Consider the following 15,382-nt stretch of genomic DNA (forward strand, 5'->3'; position numbering starts at 1 on the left):
TGGTAACGGATAGGATGTGTGGGGTGAACGAGAGAGACAAGTCAAGGATGACGCCGAGATTGCGGGCCTGAGAGACGGGAAGGATGGTCGTGCCATCGACGGTGATAGAGAAGTCTGGGAGAGGACCGGGTTTGGGAGGGAAGATGAGGAGCTCAGTCTTGCTCATGTTGAGTTTTAGGTGGCGGGCCGACATCCAGGTGGAGACGTCCCGGAGGCAGGAGGAGATGCGAGCCTGAAGGGAGGGGGAGAGGACAGGGGCGGAGATGTAGATCTGCGTGTCATCTGCGTAGAGATGGTAGTCAAAGCCGTGAGAACGAATGAGTTCACCGAGGGAGTGAGTGTAAATGGAGAACAGAAGAGGGCCAAGAACTGACCCTTGAGGAACTCCAACAGTTAAAGGATGGGAGGGGGAGGAGGCTCCAGTGAAGGAGACCGAGAATGACCGGCCAGAGAGGTAAGAGGAGAGCCAGGAGAGGACAGAGTCCGTGAAGCCAAGGTGAGATAAGGTATGGAGGAGGAGGGGATGGTCGACAGTGTCAAAGGCAGCAGAGAGGTCAAGGAGGATCAGAATGGAGTAGGAGCCATTGGATTTGGCAAGAAGGAGGTCACGGGTGACCTTAGAGAGAGCAGTCTCGGTAGAGTGGAGGGGACGGAAGCCAGATTGGAGGGGGTCTAGGAGAGAATGGGAGTTAAGGAATTCTAAGCATCGATTGTAGACGACTCGTTCTAGGATTTTGGAAAGGAAGGGTAATAGGGAGATAAGGCGATAACTGGAGGGGGAAGTGGGGTCAAGAGCAGTTTTTTTTAGGATGGGGGAGACGTGGGCATGTTTGAAGGCAGAGGGGAAGGAGCCATTGGAGATTGAGTGGTTAAAAATAGAAGTTAAGGAAGGTAGGAGGGCAGGGGCGATGGTTTTAATAAGGTGAGAGGGAATGGGGTCCGAGGCGCAGGTGGAGGGGGTGGCACTTGCGAGGAGGGAGGAGATCTCCTCTGAGGATACTGCAGGGAAGGATGGGAAAGTAGGGGAGGGGGTTGGTGGGGGGGAGGGGAGAGATGGAGGGGTGACTTTGGGGAGCTCAGACCTGATCGTGTTGATTTTCGTGAGGAAATAGGTGGCCAGATCATTGGGGGTGAGAGATGGGGGAGGGGGAGGAACAGGGGGCCTAAGGAGAGAGTTAAAGGTCCGGAACAGTCAGCGGGGGTGACGGGCATGGGTGTCGATGAGGGAGGAGAAGAAGTTTTGCCTGGCGGAGGAGAGGGCAGAGTTAAGGCAGGAAAGGATAAATTTGAAGTGTGTGAGGTCGGCTTGGTGCTTGGACTTTCGCCAGCAGCGCTCTGCAGCTCGAGCATAGGAGCGTAGGAGGCGGACGGAGGAGGTGATCTGGGGCTGTGGGTTAGTGGAGCGAGAGCAGCGGAGGGAAAGGGGGGCGAGAGAGTCGAGATGAGTAGAGAGGGTGGAGTTGAGAGCGGAGACCTGATCGTCGAGAGTGGGAAGAGAGGACAGGGCGGCAAGGTGAGGAGAGATGCTATTGGAAAGACGGATGGGATCGAGAGAGCGGAGGTCTCTGTGGGGCAGTAGCAAAGATTTGCAGGGGGAGGGAGTGTGAGAGATGAGGCAGGTGAGAAGGTTATGGTCAGAGAGAGGGATTTCAGAGTAGGTGAGGGAGGAGATAGTGCAGCGGTAGGAGATGACAAGATCGAGGGTGTGACCGAGTCGGTGAGTGGGCGTGGTATGGTGGAGGAGGAGGTCGGCAGAGTCGAGGAGGGATAGCAGGCGGGCGACAGAGGAGTCGTCGGGTACATCCATATGGATGTTGAAATCTCCAAGGATCAGAGTGGGCAGAGAGTACTATTATTATTAAAGACTTTGCCTACTTCCCCAGCTTCACCATCAATCAGTGGTGTTTCCTGAGCTCTTACTGTGTGCAGAGCACTGAACTAAGCACTTGTGAAAATAGCATACTATAGCTCCCAGGCTTTCATTCTAAGCCCTTCACAAGATGTAGGGCCAGGACTGTGAACAAGTCCAGCTCATAATGTGGTCCTATTCTTTGTTAGAGAAGCTACATGGTATAGTGGATAGAGCAAGGGCCTCGGACTCAGAAAGTCATGGGTTCTAATCCCAGCTCCACCACTTTTCTGCTGTGTGAACCTGAACAAATCACTTTACTTCTCTATGCCTTAGTTACGGCATCTGTAAAATGGGGATTGAGACTGTGAGCCCCTCTTGGGACAGGGACTGTATCCAACCTGATTTGCTTGTCTCTGCCCTAGTGCTTAGTACTGTGAATGGCTCTTAGTAAGTGCTTAACAAATACCATAATAATAATAATAATTGTGGGGTTGGGGTGGTCCAGCATCTTCTTGGCCACGGGTCACAGTGAAGGTCTCCCTCAGGAAAAAGAACACACATTTCCTTCCACTGCACACTCCAAGGCAAAATACAGGAAGGCAGAAATTGTTAGGCAAATAAAGTACAGTAATTACTTTCCATTTACAGAATGGGGCCCCAGGCCACCTTAGTGCAAGAATTTTTACAGAAACAACTACCCGGAAATGAGTAGTGCCCCAATACCCAAGGGCTCTTGGCAGGCAGCCTACCTTTGATAGGGAAGCCCAACCAAAAAGACGGAATCAATGCCATCTCCTGGAAGACAGCACACTCTGCCTCCAACAGACCAAAGCCAAAAACCTTTCCCATGTAAACACTCTTTGGTGCCCATACCTGAAAGGCAAAAGTCTTGAAGGCAATCGGGAGCAATTCTGGCAGGAGTGATGCAGTCAACTTTTACTAGTGCAGCAGAGAAATGGCATTCTTTTAGGTAACCAGTGGGACCCAAGCCATAGAGGGGCTTTATATGTTGATTAAAATCAACACCTTGGATTTTATAGCCTTGAGAGTGAATGAGGAGCCGGATTACACAGCCCAGGTGTAGGTTGCTCTGTACTGCCTGGAGTGAGGAGTAAACAGGCCTGCATTCTGTAACAGCTGGGGTCTTGGGGTGGTCCACAGAGCCATGAGGACTGAAACTAAAGATGACAGGTAGGTAAGAACCTTGGTTTTATGTCCTGTTTGAAACACACCACCTCTAGCAACTCAGCATCTCCTAAGAACTGGTTCAGAAGCCTGGCAGGAAAGTGGCCCATGTTCCCTACTTCGCTCCTGATCTCATCTGAATATTTCCTGGAAATTGCCTGTGAGTGCCCTGGTCCAGCCCATGGTTTATATTGCTTGCCCGCACAGGCCCAAATCACCTAGAAAAAAGCAGCCCTGATGACCATGAGGTACACAAGTGATGGTATTCAGCCTTGATGTTTAAACTCGATCTTTAGACCCAGATTGTGAGATCTGATGAAATCACAGCTGGAGGTGAGATGGCTCTTGGCTAACCAAATAAGCAAAAATAGAGTGTGTTTGTGTGTATGTGCACAAGCGAGAGTGCGCACTTGTATGTTGAGAATATGTGTGTTAAATTCATATGTTTTAGATTTCACCCTCCACACACATATCCCATTGGTAAATAAATCTATTTGCACACTAGGGTACATCCATTAAAATCTTAATCTTCTAGAGATTGGTATGCAAATGGTCAACAGAAAATAAAGAGGACAGGAAATCCTGTTAATATGACAATATCCTCCATTAGTCCATCCTACTATTAATGTAATGGAAAAAAGTATTACTTTTTCAGTAAAGCAACTCCCTTTTGGCTACACAGATGGCAAGTTCTTGGCTTCCACAGGAATCACTGTTCCAACAAAGGCAGAGTTTAGGAGGTATCCGTTTCAATGTTGGAAGTAATATGTGCAAGAAAAGAGAGTAGGCAGGGAATTTTGTTATTTGGCATATTTGGAAGGAAAGTTGTATGACACTTGAACTAAACTTGTTGTATCTCTTTTTTTAAAAAAAAAAAAAAGCTTAATTCTTAGTGAGCAGCCCATATTTCAACACATTGCAGTTGTATTCATACCTTGGAATATGCACACGGTGGTTTCTTTAAATGGAGACATTCCATGGTCTAAAAGAGGGATGGTGAGAGAAGTAGGGGGCAATTGGAGGGGGAAACTTTTTTTGTTTATTTCAGATGATCCAGAAGAGGCAAAGCTGTTGAGTGTGAAACAAATGCTGTTAGGGGATTGACATTTTATGAGGGGTCCTGCTTGGGGGTAGGGTTAGGAGACCAGAGGGTGTGGCGGAATAGAAGAGGGGGGAAAATAAAAGCAATGCAGTAACAGGTTCTGTTTTTACTAGAGCTGCATGGGGAGGGATAAAGAGCTTTCTGATAATTCGAGGAATGGGCAGGAAGGTAGAGAGTGAGGCATTTACTGTAAGTATGCAGAAGCGGAGGGCTCTCTATCAGCGCTTTTGTAGTCCTAGTCCAAGGCCGTTTTTGCAAGCTTGTGGCCCAAAGAGAAGTAAACATGTTTATTATTTCTTTTTTTTTCCGAGAAAGATTAAGTGCACTGTGGCATCTGTCAGGCAGCTGCTATAGTAATCTTTTAAAAAGCATTTGCTAAATGATGGTGTCAGCGAGTAGGTGTCGATTCTGGAGAGGGAGTAGGCAGGAAAGTTATCTTTGGTTGTTTAAATCAAGGCAGTTTCACTATAATTCAATAGTTTAACCAAAGGAGTTGCTTCTTTCTCTGTGGCAACTCTCTTGTCACATCCTAAATTTTAACTGTCTTCAAAATAAGGTATTCTAGGCATTCAGATAATGTGTAAGTGCCTAGAAGTGTGGATTTTGGCTGTAGCAATTTTCAATTCCCTTGGGGACTGTCTGTCTTCCTTTGAGTACATTGGGATGTAGTAGGAAAAAAGGCAACCAGTTGCCTTGGCTTAAGTTGCCCCTGACTCCGGTGCTCTGTTTTGGATTTTGTTTTGTTGTTTTTATGCTGTGGTTCTCCCACTTGACAACCATTAAAACCAATCACTCTAGAAGGGAGAGTCCAGGAGGTTTCTGGGTGGAGAGATATTGGCCCTTCAATTACTGGGTTGGCATGGGTGGGGTGACAAAACAAGATGCCACACTTTTTTTCCCTCTGTCCATTGCTTAGATTATGCAATGAATTCCCAGTAATCAGCCTCCCACCCTTTGGTAACATCATGTTCATTGCAGACCTGTGTTTCTATCTCCCCTCTTCCTTCCTCCCACACCCAATTGTCATTCATTCATTCATTCATTCAATAGTATTTATTGAGCGCTTACTATGTGCAGAGCACTGTACTAAGCGCTTGGGATGAACAAGTCGGCAACAGATAGAGACAGTCCCTGCCATTTGACGGGCTTACAGTCTAATCGGGGGAGACGGACAGACAAGAACGATGGCACTAAACAGCGTCAAGGGGAAGAACATCTCGTAAAAACAATGGCAACTAAATAGAATCAAGGCGATGTACAATTCATTAACAAAATAAATAGGGTAACGAAAATATATCATCCTTGAGTTTCCACTCTGTATTCAGCATTGTAGTTCGCTCTTGGGAATTTGTAGTAGGGACCAAAAGCACTGTCTCTGTCTTTGAGGAATTTACGGTCAATTGTGGGAGTCAGGCAGGTTCAAAATAAGAACATATATAAACAAGAGCAAGAACCTAGAAGTAACCTAGAATGGCAAACTGAGTAAATCAGTACACCTTCTTTATAGACACGAGGCTTAGGGTAACTGATCAAGGAGGTGGGGATTAGTCCATGAATGCCTCCTGGAGAAGGGAGTTTCTAGAACTCCAAAGAAGATTTGGGTTCTAATCCTGGCCCCACCACTTCTCTACTGTGTGATCTTGGGCAAGTCACTTAATTTCTATGGGCCTGAGTTGCCTCATCTGTAAAATGGGGATTAAAACTGTGAGCCCCATATGGGACATGGGCTGTGTCCAATCTGATTACCTTGTATATCTTCCCTAGTGCTTAGAACAAAGTCCATCACTTAATAAGTGCTTAACAAATGCCACTGAAAAAAAGATAGGGAGGTGGTTTGGCAGATTTAAAAAGGAGAGTTTCATTTTGATAGGCGATAGCTGGTGAAGAACTTAATACATGGGATCAGTTGACCTATCCAGCTCTCCCAGAGTCTATTATCTATTTCTGATGAGCAGAGGGAAAAAGAGCTGGCAAATATGTCAAGTTGGCTTGTGTGGAAGGAAGATGATGATCATAGAGGTAGGTAAGCATTTAGGATCATGGTACTGCTTACCCTCCTAATACATTTCCCAATTAAACTAGCCCATTCCCAGGTAAATATACATTTCACCCTCAGTATGAGGGTTCCAACACTTTGTATTTTGTGTTTGTTAGTGTTTTTGGAGCCCCATAGAGTTAGTTCCACAGGCTTACTAAATACCTCTCCAGTGTTTGCAGCATCTAAATTACACATGCGAAGAGGAAAGGATACTAAGAGTTGATTTTTGTCATTAAAAAAAGATAATTATCATCCCTCACTGAATGGAGAAATAGACCCTTTAGTAGAGAAGATCAAATCTCTGAGAGGAAGATGTATTTTTCAAAGGGAAAAGGAGAGTCTTACTTAAAGGTTATCATCTGTTTTAGAAACAGAACCCGGAGACCCTGTCAATTTGTGGAGAACAGACTCATTTCCATTCCTAATGTCTTTGTCTCCTCTTCCCCCCATACTGCCAAAAAATTTGGTATGAACACATGGCCTGTGCCATATGCTACTTCACAATGGATTCCATGATTGCCAATGCATTGTCTGTAGTATCTCAATTTAAAGGAGAGCATCAAGTGATTTCTTTTTAAATTATTGTAAATCAGAAGCAGTGTGGATTAGTGGAAAGAACATGGGCTTGGGAGTCAGAGGTCATGAGTTCTAATGCTGGCTCCGCCACTTGTCAGCTCTGTGACTTTGGGAAAGTCACTTAACTTCTCTGTGCCTCAGTTACCTCATCATGTAAAATGGGGATTAAGACTGTGAGCCCCCCGTGGGACAATCTGATTACTTTGTATCTACCCCAGCTCTTAGAGCAGTGCTGGGCACATAGTACACACTTAACAAATACCACTATTATTATTATTTCCTTTGTGAAACATTGTCTTGATATTTGGGAACTCCAACTGACATTTTTTTTCTCTTGGCTTATTTTCAGAAAGAAGTAATGCAGGATGAGAAAGAACTAGGAGATCAAGAACTAACTCCAGAGGAGAAGAGAACCCTGGAAAGGAAACTGAAGAAGGAGAGGAAAAAAGAAGAAAAGAAACAGCTCCGGGAAGCCGGAATTAGTGTTACGAAAGACGAGCCCCCGAAACCGTCAGGGTCTGAGTTGGCCCTGGAGTATCTAACTAGGTAAGAAGCTTAACTTGCCCATGCTGCTTGTAAAAATTACTAGGTCATCTATATTGGCTTGCAATTCTTGTCTTGGTTTGATCGTTTAAAAAATTATTCCTTCAGGTCATTGCTAAGCACATTACTGAACCCTTACTCCATCCCATGCGATTTGTTTAAATGATGTGTTGGGTTTGTGTTTTATCTAGAATGGCATGTATCTTTGGGATCTTTGAACAGTAGAAATGAAAAAGAGAGCCTGCATAAGGAAAACTGATTAATAGTCTCAATGAGGTGCCATTATGGCCTTGAATTTACTTTCATCTCATATCAATCAGTCATTCATTCAGTCAGTCATAATTATTGAGAATTTACTGGGTGCAGAGAACCATACTAAGCATTTGGGAGAGTACAATACAACAATAAACAGACACAATCCCTGCCCACAACGAGCTTGTGTGGAGTACTTCAGTAAACACTAGGGAGAGTACAGACTGATAGAGTACACAGTTACCTAATCTGACCTAATATACTCTTCAGTCTTTGGAAGCTCCATTTTCTTCATTTGGAAGCTCCATTTTCTTCATTTGGAAGCTCCATTTTCTTCATTTTGGAAGCTCCATTGTCTAAACTAGACATATAGTTTTAGATCCCAGAGTGGGTAATTATGTGCCCAGTGAAGGGACTGGTTTTGATGGGAAACTCACTAGCCAATATTTTCATGTGTGAGTATTTGAATTCTTGCTGATGTAAAAGCTCATTATTAAATTGAAATAGAAGTTTTTTTCAAGACCATGCTTGAAAAATCGTTTGAATTATCTAAAGGAGAAAAAAAAATGAAAAATGGTGTTTTATTTTTTTACCAAACTGCTACCTCGTTGGCAATCACAAAAAGAAAACTTCCAGTGCTTACATATTATTGAAAAATGGAATAATTCTAGCCTTTTCTCTCTGGTAACATTTAACACCCAAACACTCGTGGAGCACAAAAGTCTGCTTAGAACTTGCTACTCTTTGTGGAAGTGGAGGGAAAATAATTATATTCCAGGCTGGGGACATGCTCAGTTCTCTTGGAATGATAGCAAGGTGACAGTTTTTTCAGTTGAAGAAACCAATGGAATACTTCTTGGTGGTTTTGAACTGCCCTTGGATTAGATTTTGAAGGTTTTTTTTGAACTGCAAAGCTACAAACAGCTCTTTTATTGATGCTTTTAATGGCACCTGCGAGGATGAAAATGGAAATTGTTTACTCTAAGGACCCTGACTATAAAGAAACGCAAGAAATGCCATCCTGAGACAGACTAATAGTAAATTAATCAATTGTATTTATTGAGCACTTATCATGTGCAGAGCACTATACTAAGCACTTGGGAGAATTCATCAGATTAGCAGGCAAGTTTCCCTCCCATAATGAGGATCCACCTCAGTATCGTTTCTAACAGTGACAACTAAGGTTGCTTGGATTCATCAAGTACCTTTCACCCTGGATCTTCTTAAATCCATTTTAAGCTTTTGTACACTTCCACCATGTGTACACCCGTGCACACACACACTCAGCTAAGATTTTGCATGTGGAAAGAAAGTATTTGAGAGAATATGTGCATGCACATACGCAGTCTTCTTTTTTATCAGTTTGTGTCAGCATGGTTGATAAGACAGGGGCTCCAACAATCTTTTCCATATTAGGTACATGAAAATATTTCCCCATTCTCCACTTTTGGAGTCTCCCATCACTTATGTACATACCTATAATTTATTTGTATTGTCTGTCTCCCGCCCCCAGACAATAATCTTACTGCGGGCAGGAGATGTGTCTGTTTATTGTTGTATTGTACTTTCCCAAGTGCTCAGTAGAGTGATCTGCACACAGTGAGTGCTCAATAAATGCGGTTGAATGAATGAATGAATTGACAGATTGGCTCTGTCCAATCACAAAGCCTTCAGGGCCAAGAATCCAAGTGAAGGAATTGATTATAGTGCTAGGGGTTTGCATAGTGCCAGTGCCAGTGCTGCTGACGCTCTTTCATCACTGCCAGTTGTGTACTTGCTGGGCCAGGGAATATATCAAGAAAATCAGTGGGCAGAGATATAGCACACCTTGAAGTGTCCTCAAGATTTTAGGTATAAAAGCCGTTTCTAGCCAGGTGGTGTCGATGCCTTGACACAGAACCAGGTGTCCTAAACCAGGAGGCAGTTGCCAGGGTAGCCATGTCAGTAGTCATTGTGGCCCACCTTTTAAAATGGTGTTTACACTTACTCTGTGTCAAGCACTCTTCTAAGTGCTGGGAACGATAAAAGTTAATCAGGTGCATCATAATCTCTGTCCCATATGGGGCTCACAATCAAGTAGGAGGGAAAACCATTGCACAGTTGAGGAAACTGAAGCACACAGAAGTAAATTGACTCACCCAAAGTCACACAGCAGGCAAGTTCCTCTGGCTCCCAGGCCCGTGCTTCATCCACTAGGCCTTTGCTGCTGAGATTAGCCAGCTGTTTTCAGGATTTCTGTTGAGCCTGTCCACCCTGCTCAGGTTTTTGAGTTAGAAACCGTCAGTACTAGTTGCACAGCCCCAGCAAGTACTTCCTTATTGTTTGTAGGATGTGTCACCCCCGCAGCCATGATGAAGTATGTGTCCATGTTTGTTGTGGGGCAAAGTGGGGGTGGGAAGAGGGTTGTGGCATGACACAGTATCGCAATGTTTTCACTTCTCACATAGGGTCACCTTCTTCTTGAAATAGCTGCCCTAAATTAATCATCTTTTCGGGCAGGGATTGTGTCTCCAGAGTAAGTACTCAATAAATACCATTGATTGAGTCAAATTGTTTTGCGACCGATTGGCCTCTATTCTACTGACCTCCAGCCGTTTGTGGCTATGCTATGGTATTGAAGGTTTATCCTCCTGGGTCATAAAAGTTGTTTCTTCTGTCCGTCTTGTTTAAGATTTCCTCATTTCAGTTCATCTTACAGCAGCTCTTTAGGTAGCCTGTTTTCGTTCATTCTCTTGTCTTTCCCCTCCAGCAAAGATGGGATACAAAGAACATTGCTTCAGTCCTGATGAACTGACTCTGTTCCTGGACACTTTTAGTCTGTGGACCTCTAGACTATAAGTTCGTTGTGGGTGGGGAGTATGTCTACCAACTATGTTTTATTGTACTCTGCCAAGCGCACAGTATGGTGCTCTGCACACAGTAAGTGCTCCTTAAATATGATTGATCCTTTCTTGCCATCTGATGTAAAGTAAGGTATAACATAGGTAGTGTTAATGGAGCTGATTTAGAAGCTGGATGTGTGTGAAGTGTGTCCAAACCCCACATGCCATGGTGGCTACATCAGTTTGGTCTGAATCTGGGCATAAAATCCTGTCGGTCAGCCCCTAAGGACACAATAGTGCTTTTGATTCAGTTTTCTACCTTCTCGTCTATCCGAACATTCATTCAGTCAGTCGTATTTATTGAGAGCTTACTGTGTGCAGAACACTGTACTAAGTGCTTGAGAGAGTACCATATGATAATAAACAGATGCATTCCCTGTCCACAATGAGCTTACGGTCTAGAGGTGGGAAGACAGACATCAATACAAATAAATAAAATACAGATGTATACAAATAAATAAATTACAGATATATCCTCCGATGCTATAAGAGGAGACAGGAGAATATAATTATGGCATTCAGTTTCGTCAGCATTAGAGGGTCATGGCTAGATTTAGAGCTTATCAGATGCAGCTTGGTACATAATTGCCACCTTCCTCAGGAAACTGTCCAACCTTAGAGATTTGCTGATGCTTAAAAGCAGTGTTTAATCATTGGTAAATCATCTTCTTTGTGTGGGTGTGTGTGGTGGGGGCTGGGAGGGGGTTGGGGGAGAAAGCATGTGTGCCTGCAGTTCCAGAGCATGGCCATCAACATAGGAGTTCCTGTATTAACAGTTCAAAGCTTTGAATGCTGCTTCCAGCCCGTTGCCTTGAAAGAACTCCAGTGACTCTGAATCGTATTCTAGTTGCAGCTTCAGATCTCCTTGCTGTCTCCTGAACATTGCCTCTGTTCAGTAGATTGACCAAGATTGGAGCTAGTACACAGCCCCGCTTCATTCCTTTGGTGGTGGGCTTTTGGAGTAATTACTAGGTCTACTGTTAGTATCAAATTCTCTCGACAGTTCACATGCCAAGGTTCTAGTGTTGTTCTCTGTTTTTCTGTTAGCTGGCAAACAGCGAAGATCATGTCTGTTGGAATTTGCTGTGGTTGAAGCCACAGTGAGATTCTGGGAGCACATTAATTTTTGTTTTTGTGTTTTAATGCTCTTGGTTAATCATTTACTATGCTAAGCGCTAGGGTAAATATAATAATAATATTTGTAAAGCACTTACTCTGTGTCAAGCACTGTTCTAATTACTGATAAAAGCTAATGTGATCCACATGGGGATCACAGTCTTGCTTCCCCTTTTACAGATGTGGTAACTGAGGCCCAGAAAATTATGGTATTTGTCAAGCATTTATTTTGAGTTAAGTACTGTACTAAGTGCTGGGATGAACACAAGATAATCAGGTCAGACCCAGTCCCTGTACCACATGGGGTTCACAGTCTAAGTAGGAGGGAGGACAGGTATTGAATTCCCATTTTACAGATGAGGAAACTCAGGAACAGAAAAGTTAAGTGACATGCCGAAGGTCACACAGCAGACAAGTGGCAAAGCCATGATTAGAACTCAGGTCGTCTGACTCCCAGGTCCATACTCTTTCCACTTTCCAGTACTGTTAGTGATGCTCTGTTACTATTATTATTATTATATTTGTTAAGCACTTACTATGGGCCAAGCACTGTTCTAAGTGCTGGGATAGATACAGGGTAATCAAATTGTCCCTCGTGAGGATCACAGTTTTAATCCCCATTTTCCAGATGAGGTAACTGAGTCACAGAGAAGTTAAGTGGCTTGTCCAAGGTCACAGCAGACAGGTGGAGGAGCTGGGATTAGAACCAATGTCCTCTGAATCCCAAAGCATGCTCTTTCCACTAAGCCATGCTGCTTCTCTGTGAAGAACAGTGAAACTGTCAAAATGGTTTTCACTCCCAACATTGAATTTAGTCACCACAACAGTTCAAGGCATTAGGAATGACAAAGGATCTGTTATCTACAAGCAGAGGAGATGTTCCACACAGATGCCTGGGTCCTTAATATAGTTTTCAGACAGGTATAGAATTCATGAGTTTGGTTTCTTTTGATAAATCCGTATCATTTATAAAGTACTGCAATGTGCTAGACATTGATTCAGGCATTGTCCCTGTCCCTCAAGGGCCTACAACCTGGTTATGAATCCACACAATTATATTACTACACATATGCCATAGCTTGTTCTGTACACAATGACAAGATTTTGATGAACATCTCATTCAGCTCCCTTCCTTCCACTTATCCTCGCTCTTCTTCACTCCATCCCAGCTTATATTCTTTTTCCTCTCAAGCTACTCTACTTATTGTGTCTCATTTAAACAGTAACAATAATAATAATAATAGTGGTATTTGTTCATTCATTCAATTGTATTTATTGAGTGCTTACTGTGTGCAAAGCACTATACTGAGCTCTTGGGAGAGTACAGTGCAACAACAAACAGACATATTCCCTGCCCACAACAAGCTCACTGTCTAGAGGAGGAGACAGACATTAATATACATAAAAAAATGAATTATGTTCTGTGGGTTTGGGAGGGAGGATGAATGAAGGGAGCAAGTCAGGGTGACACAGAAAGGAGTGGGAGAAGAAGAGAGGAGGGCTTAGTCATGGAAGGCCTCTTGGAGGAGATGTACCTTCAATAAGGCTTTGAAGTGGGGAAGAGCAATTATCTGTTTGATATGAGCAGGGAGAGCATTCCAGACCAGAGGAAGGTTGTGTTAAGTGCTTGTAATGTGCCAAGCACTGTTATAAGTGCTGGGGTAGATACAGGATAATCAGGTTTCAAATGGGGCTTACAGAGTAAGTAGTAGAGACAGGTACTGAATCCCCATTTCCACAGTTCAATCTATTTATTTTTGTTAATGTCTGTCTCCCCCTTTAGACTTTAAGCTTGTTATGGGCATGGAATGTGTTTACCAACTCTCTTGTATTGCATCTCTCAAGCACTTAGTATTCTACTCTGCACACAGTAAGCACTCAGTAAATATGACTGACTGATTGAGTGGCGGAACCACTCAGATTAGAACCCAGGTTCTTTGACTCCTAGGCCCATGCCCTATCCATTAGGCAAGCTATTTCTCTCCTGCCACTCAAGCACTTTTCACTGACTGGAACTACCTCCCTGATCACATCTAACAGACTGCTGCTCTCCCCGACCTCAAAGCCCTTCTGAAGTCACTCCTCCTCCAGGAGGCCTTCCCTGATGAATTTCCAACCTCACCTTGCCTAGTCTTTCTAACTACCACTTCCATAATTCTGTACCACCTAAGCACTTAAGTACCCACAACCTCCAGTAGCACTTATGTATATATTATCTTTATATTCTATTACTTTTCCTCCTTACAATTCATTTTAGTGGGCTTAAAACCCAAGAGACTGTAAAGTCCTTGAGGGCAGGGATCATGTATAAAAATTATATTGTATTCTCCCAAGGGCTTAGTACTGTGCTTCACATAGCCCTCACACTTTGCTCCTCAGGTGCCATTCTATCTCACTGTATGTCAGTCTTGTCTATCTCATCACTTACCTCTTGCCCACATCCTGCCCTTGGCCCGGAAAACCTTCCCCTCTTCATATCCTGTAGACCTTCATTCTCCCCACCTTCAAAGCATTATTAAAAGCACATCTCCTCCAAGAGACCTTCCCCAACTTAAGCCCTCAGTTTCCTCTTCTCCGCCCCCCCTTCTACATCCGTCTTTCACTAGAATTTGCACACTTCATTCAACCCTCCCTCAACCCCATTGCACTAATGTACCTATAATTCAGTGTGTTCATTTACATTGATGACTGTCTCTCCCTCTAGATTATTACCAAACATGTCTACCAACTCTGATATCTTGTAATGTTGTACCCTTGCAAGCACTTAGTAGAGTGCTGTGGATACAGTAACAATTAAATATGACTGATTCATTTATTCATTCATTTTTTATGTCAGTCATGAGGAACTGCAAGGCTTTAGTTGATTCAGTCAATCAGTGGTATTTATTGAGAACCTACTGAGTGTAAAACAATGTACTAATCATTTGGAGGGTACAATAGAAGCAAGAGAGTTTACAGTCAAATAGAGAAGACAAGCTAAAACTATTTACAACTAATGGGAGCAGTTGCAAGAGCAAAGGAACACATTGGGGAAACAGCATGGCTTAGTGGAAGGAGCATGGGCCTGGAAGAGACAGAGACCTGGGTTCTAATCCCAGCTCCACCATTTATCTGCTGTGTGATCTTGGGCAAGTCATTTAATTTCTCTGGGCATCAGTTACCTTATCTGGAAAGTGGGGATTAAAGCTGTGAGTCCCATGTGGAACATGGACTGTGTCCAAACTAAGTATCTTGTATCTACCACAGTGTTTAATACAGTGGCTGGCAAATAGTAAGTGCTTAACAAATACCATTTAAGAAATTGCTTGCTTCTGGTAGCTCTCTGATCTTGGAGTCATTTTCATTAAACCAGTCCTGATGTTCCCAGTCAGCATCTCCTTCCGCCTTAAGGCCTTCCTGGTAGAATCATGGCATAGCAGTGCTCATTAGCGATCCGGTTGGGGACGAAATCTGGTTTTCTTGCAGTGCTATGACAGCTTCAGTAACGTCACAAAATTTCTTGCGCAAGTCTTTATTCTCCAAGAAATTGACATTTAGCCTTCGGGATGTTGGGGGCCGCTTTGTGGTACATTAGGTTGATGTTTAATGAAAGGTTGTAATCTCCCAAGGGCTTAATACAGTGCTCTGCACATAGTAAGCACTCAAATACCAGTGATGATGATATGTGTTATGCAATGGCATAGTCGGTTTTTGGGCCCAGGCATACTGGCAGAAATATGAACATCCTTCAATCTCACTGTTTGATGATGATCTAGTCGATGTGGTGCCACTGATTTGATCTGAGTGCATCCAGATGGCAAAGTACAAGTGATTACAAGTCACAAAGGTAGAGTAAG

General features: G+C 43.5%; 1 protein-coding gene across 2 annotated transcripts in view; it reads left to right on the forward strand.

Annotated features, from left to right (window-relative positions):
- Window positions 1-15,382, forward strand: part of C2H7orf50 (chromosome 2 C7orf50 homolog) — a 250,345-nt gene that overhangs the window by 179,959 nt on the left and 55,004 nt on the right. For both annotated transcript variants that reach the window (XM_007666520.3, XM_029057782.2), the window contains exon 3: window positions 7,103-7,299. In XM_007666520.3, coding sequence (XP_007664710.2) covers window positions 7,103-7,299 — 197 coding nt within the window. The remainder of the gene's footprint in view (window positions 1-7,102; window positions 7,300-15,382) is intronic.

This window comes from Ornithorhynchus anatinus, chromosome 2, assembly GCF_004115215.2.
Source record: "Ornithorhynchus anatinus isolate Pmale09 chromosome 2, mOrnAna1.pri.v4, whole genome shotgun sequence".
Classification (NCBI taxonomy): domain Eukaryota; kingdom Metazoa; phylum Chordata; class Mammalia; order Monotremata; family Ornithorhynchidae; genus Ornithorhynchus; species Ornithorhynchus anatinus.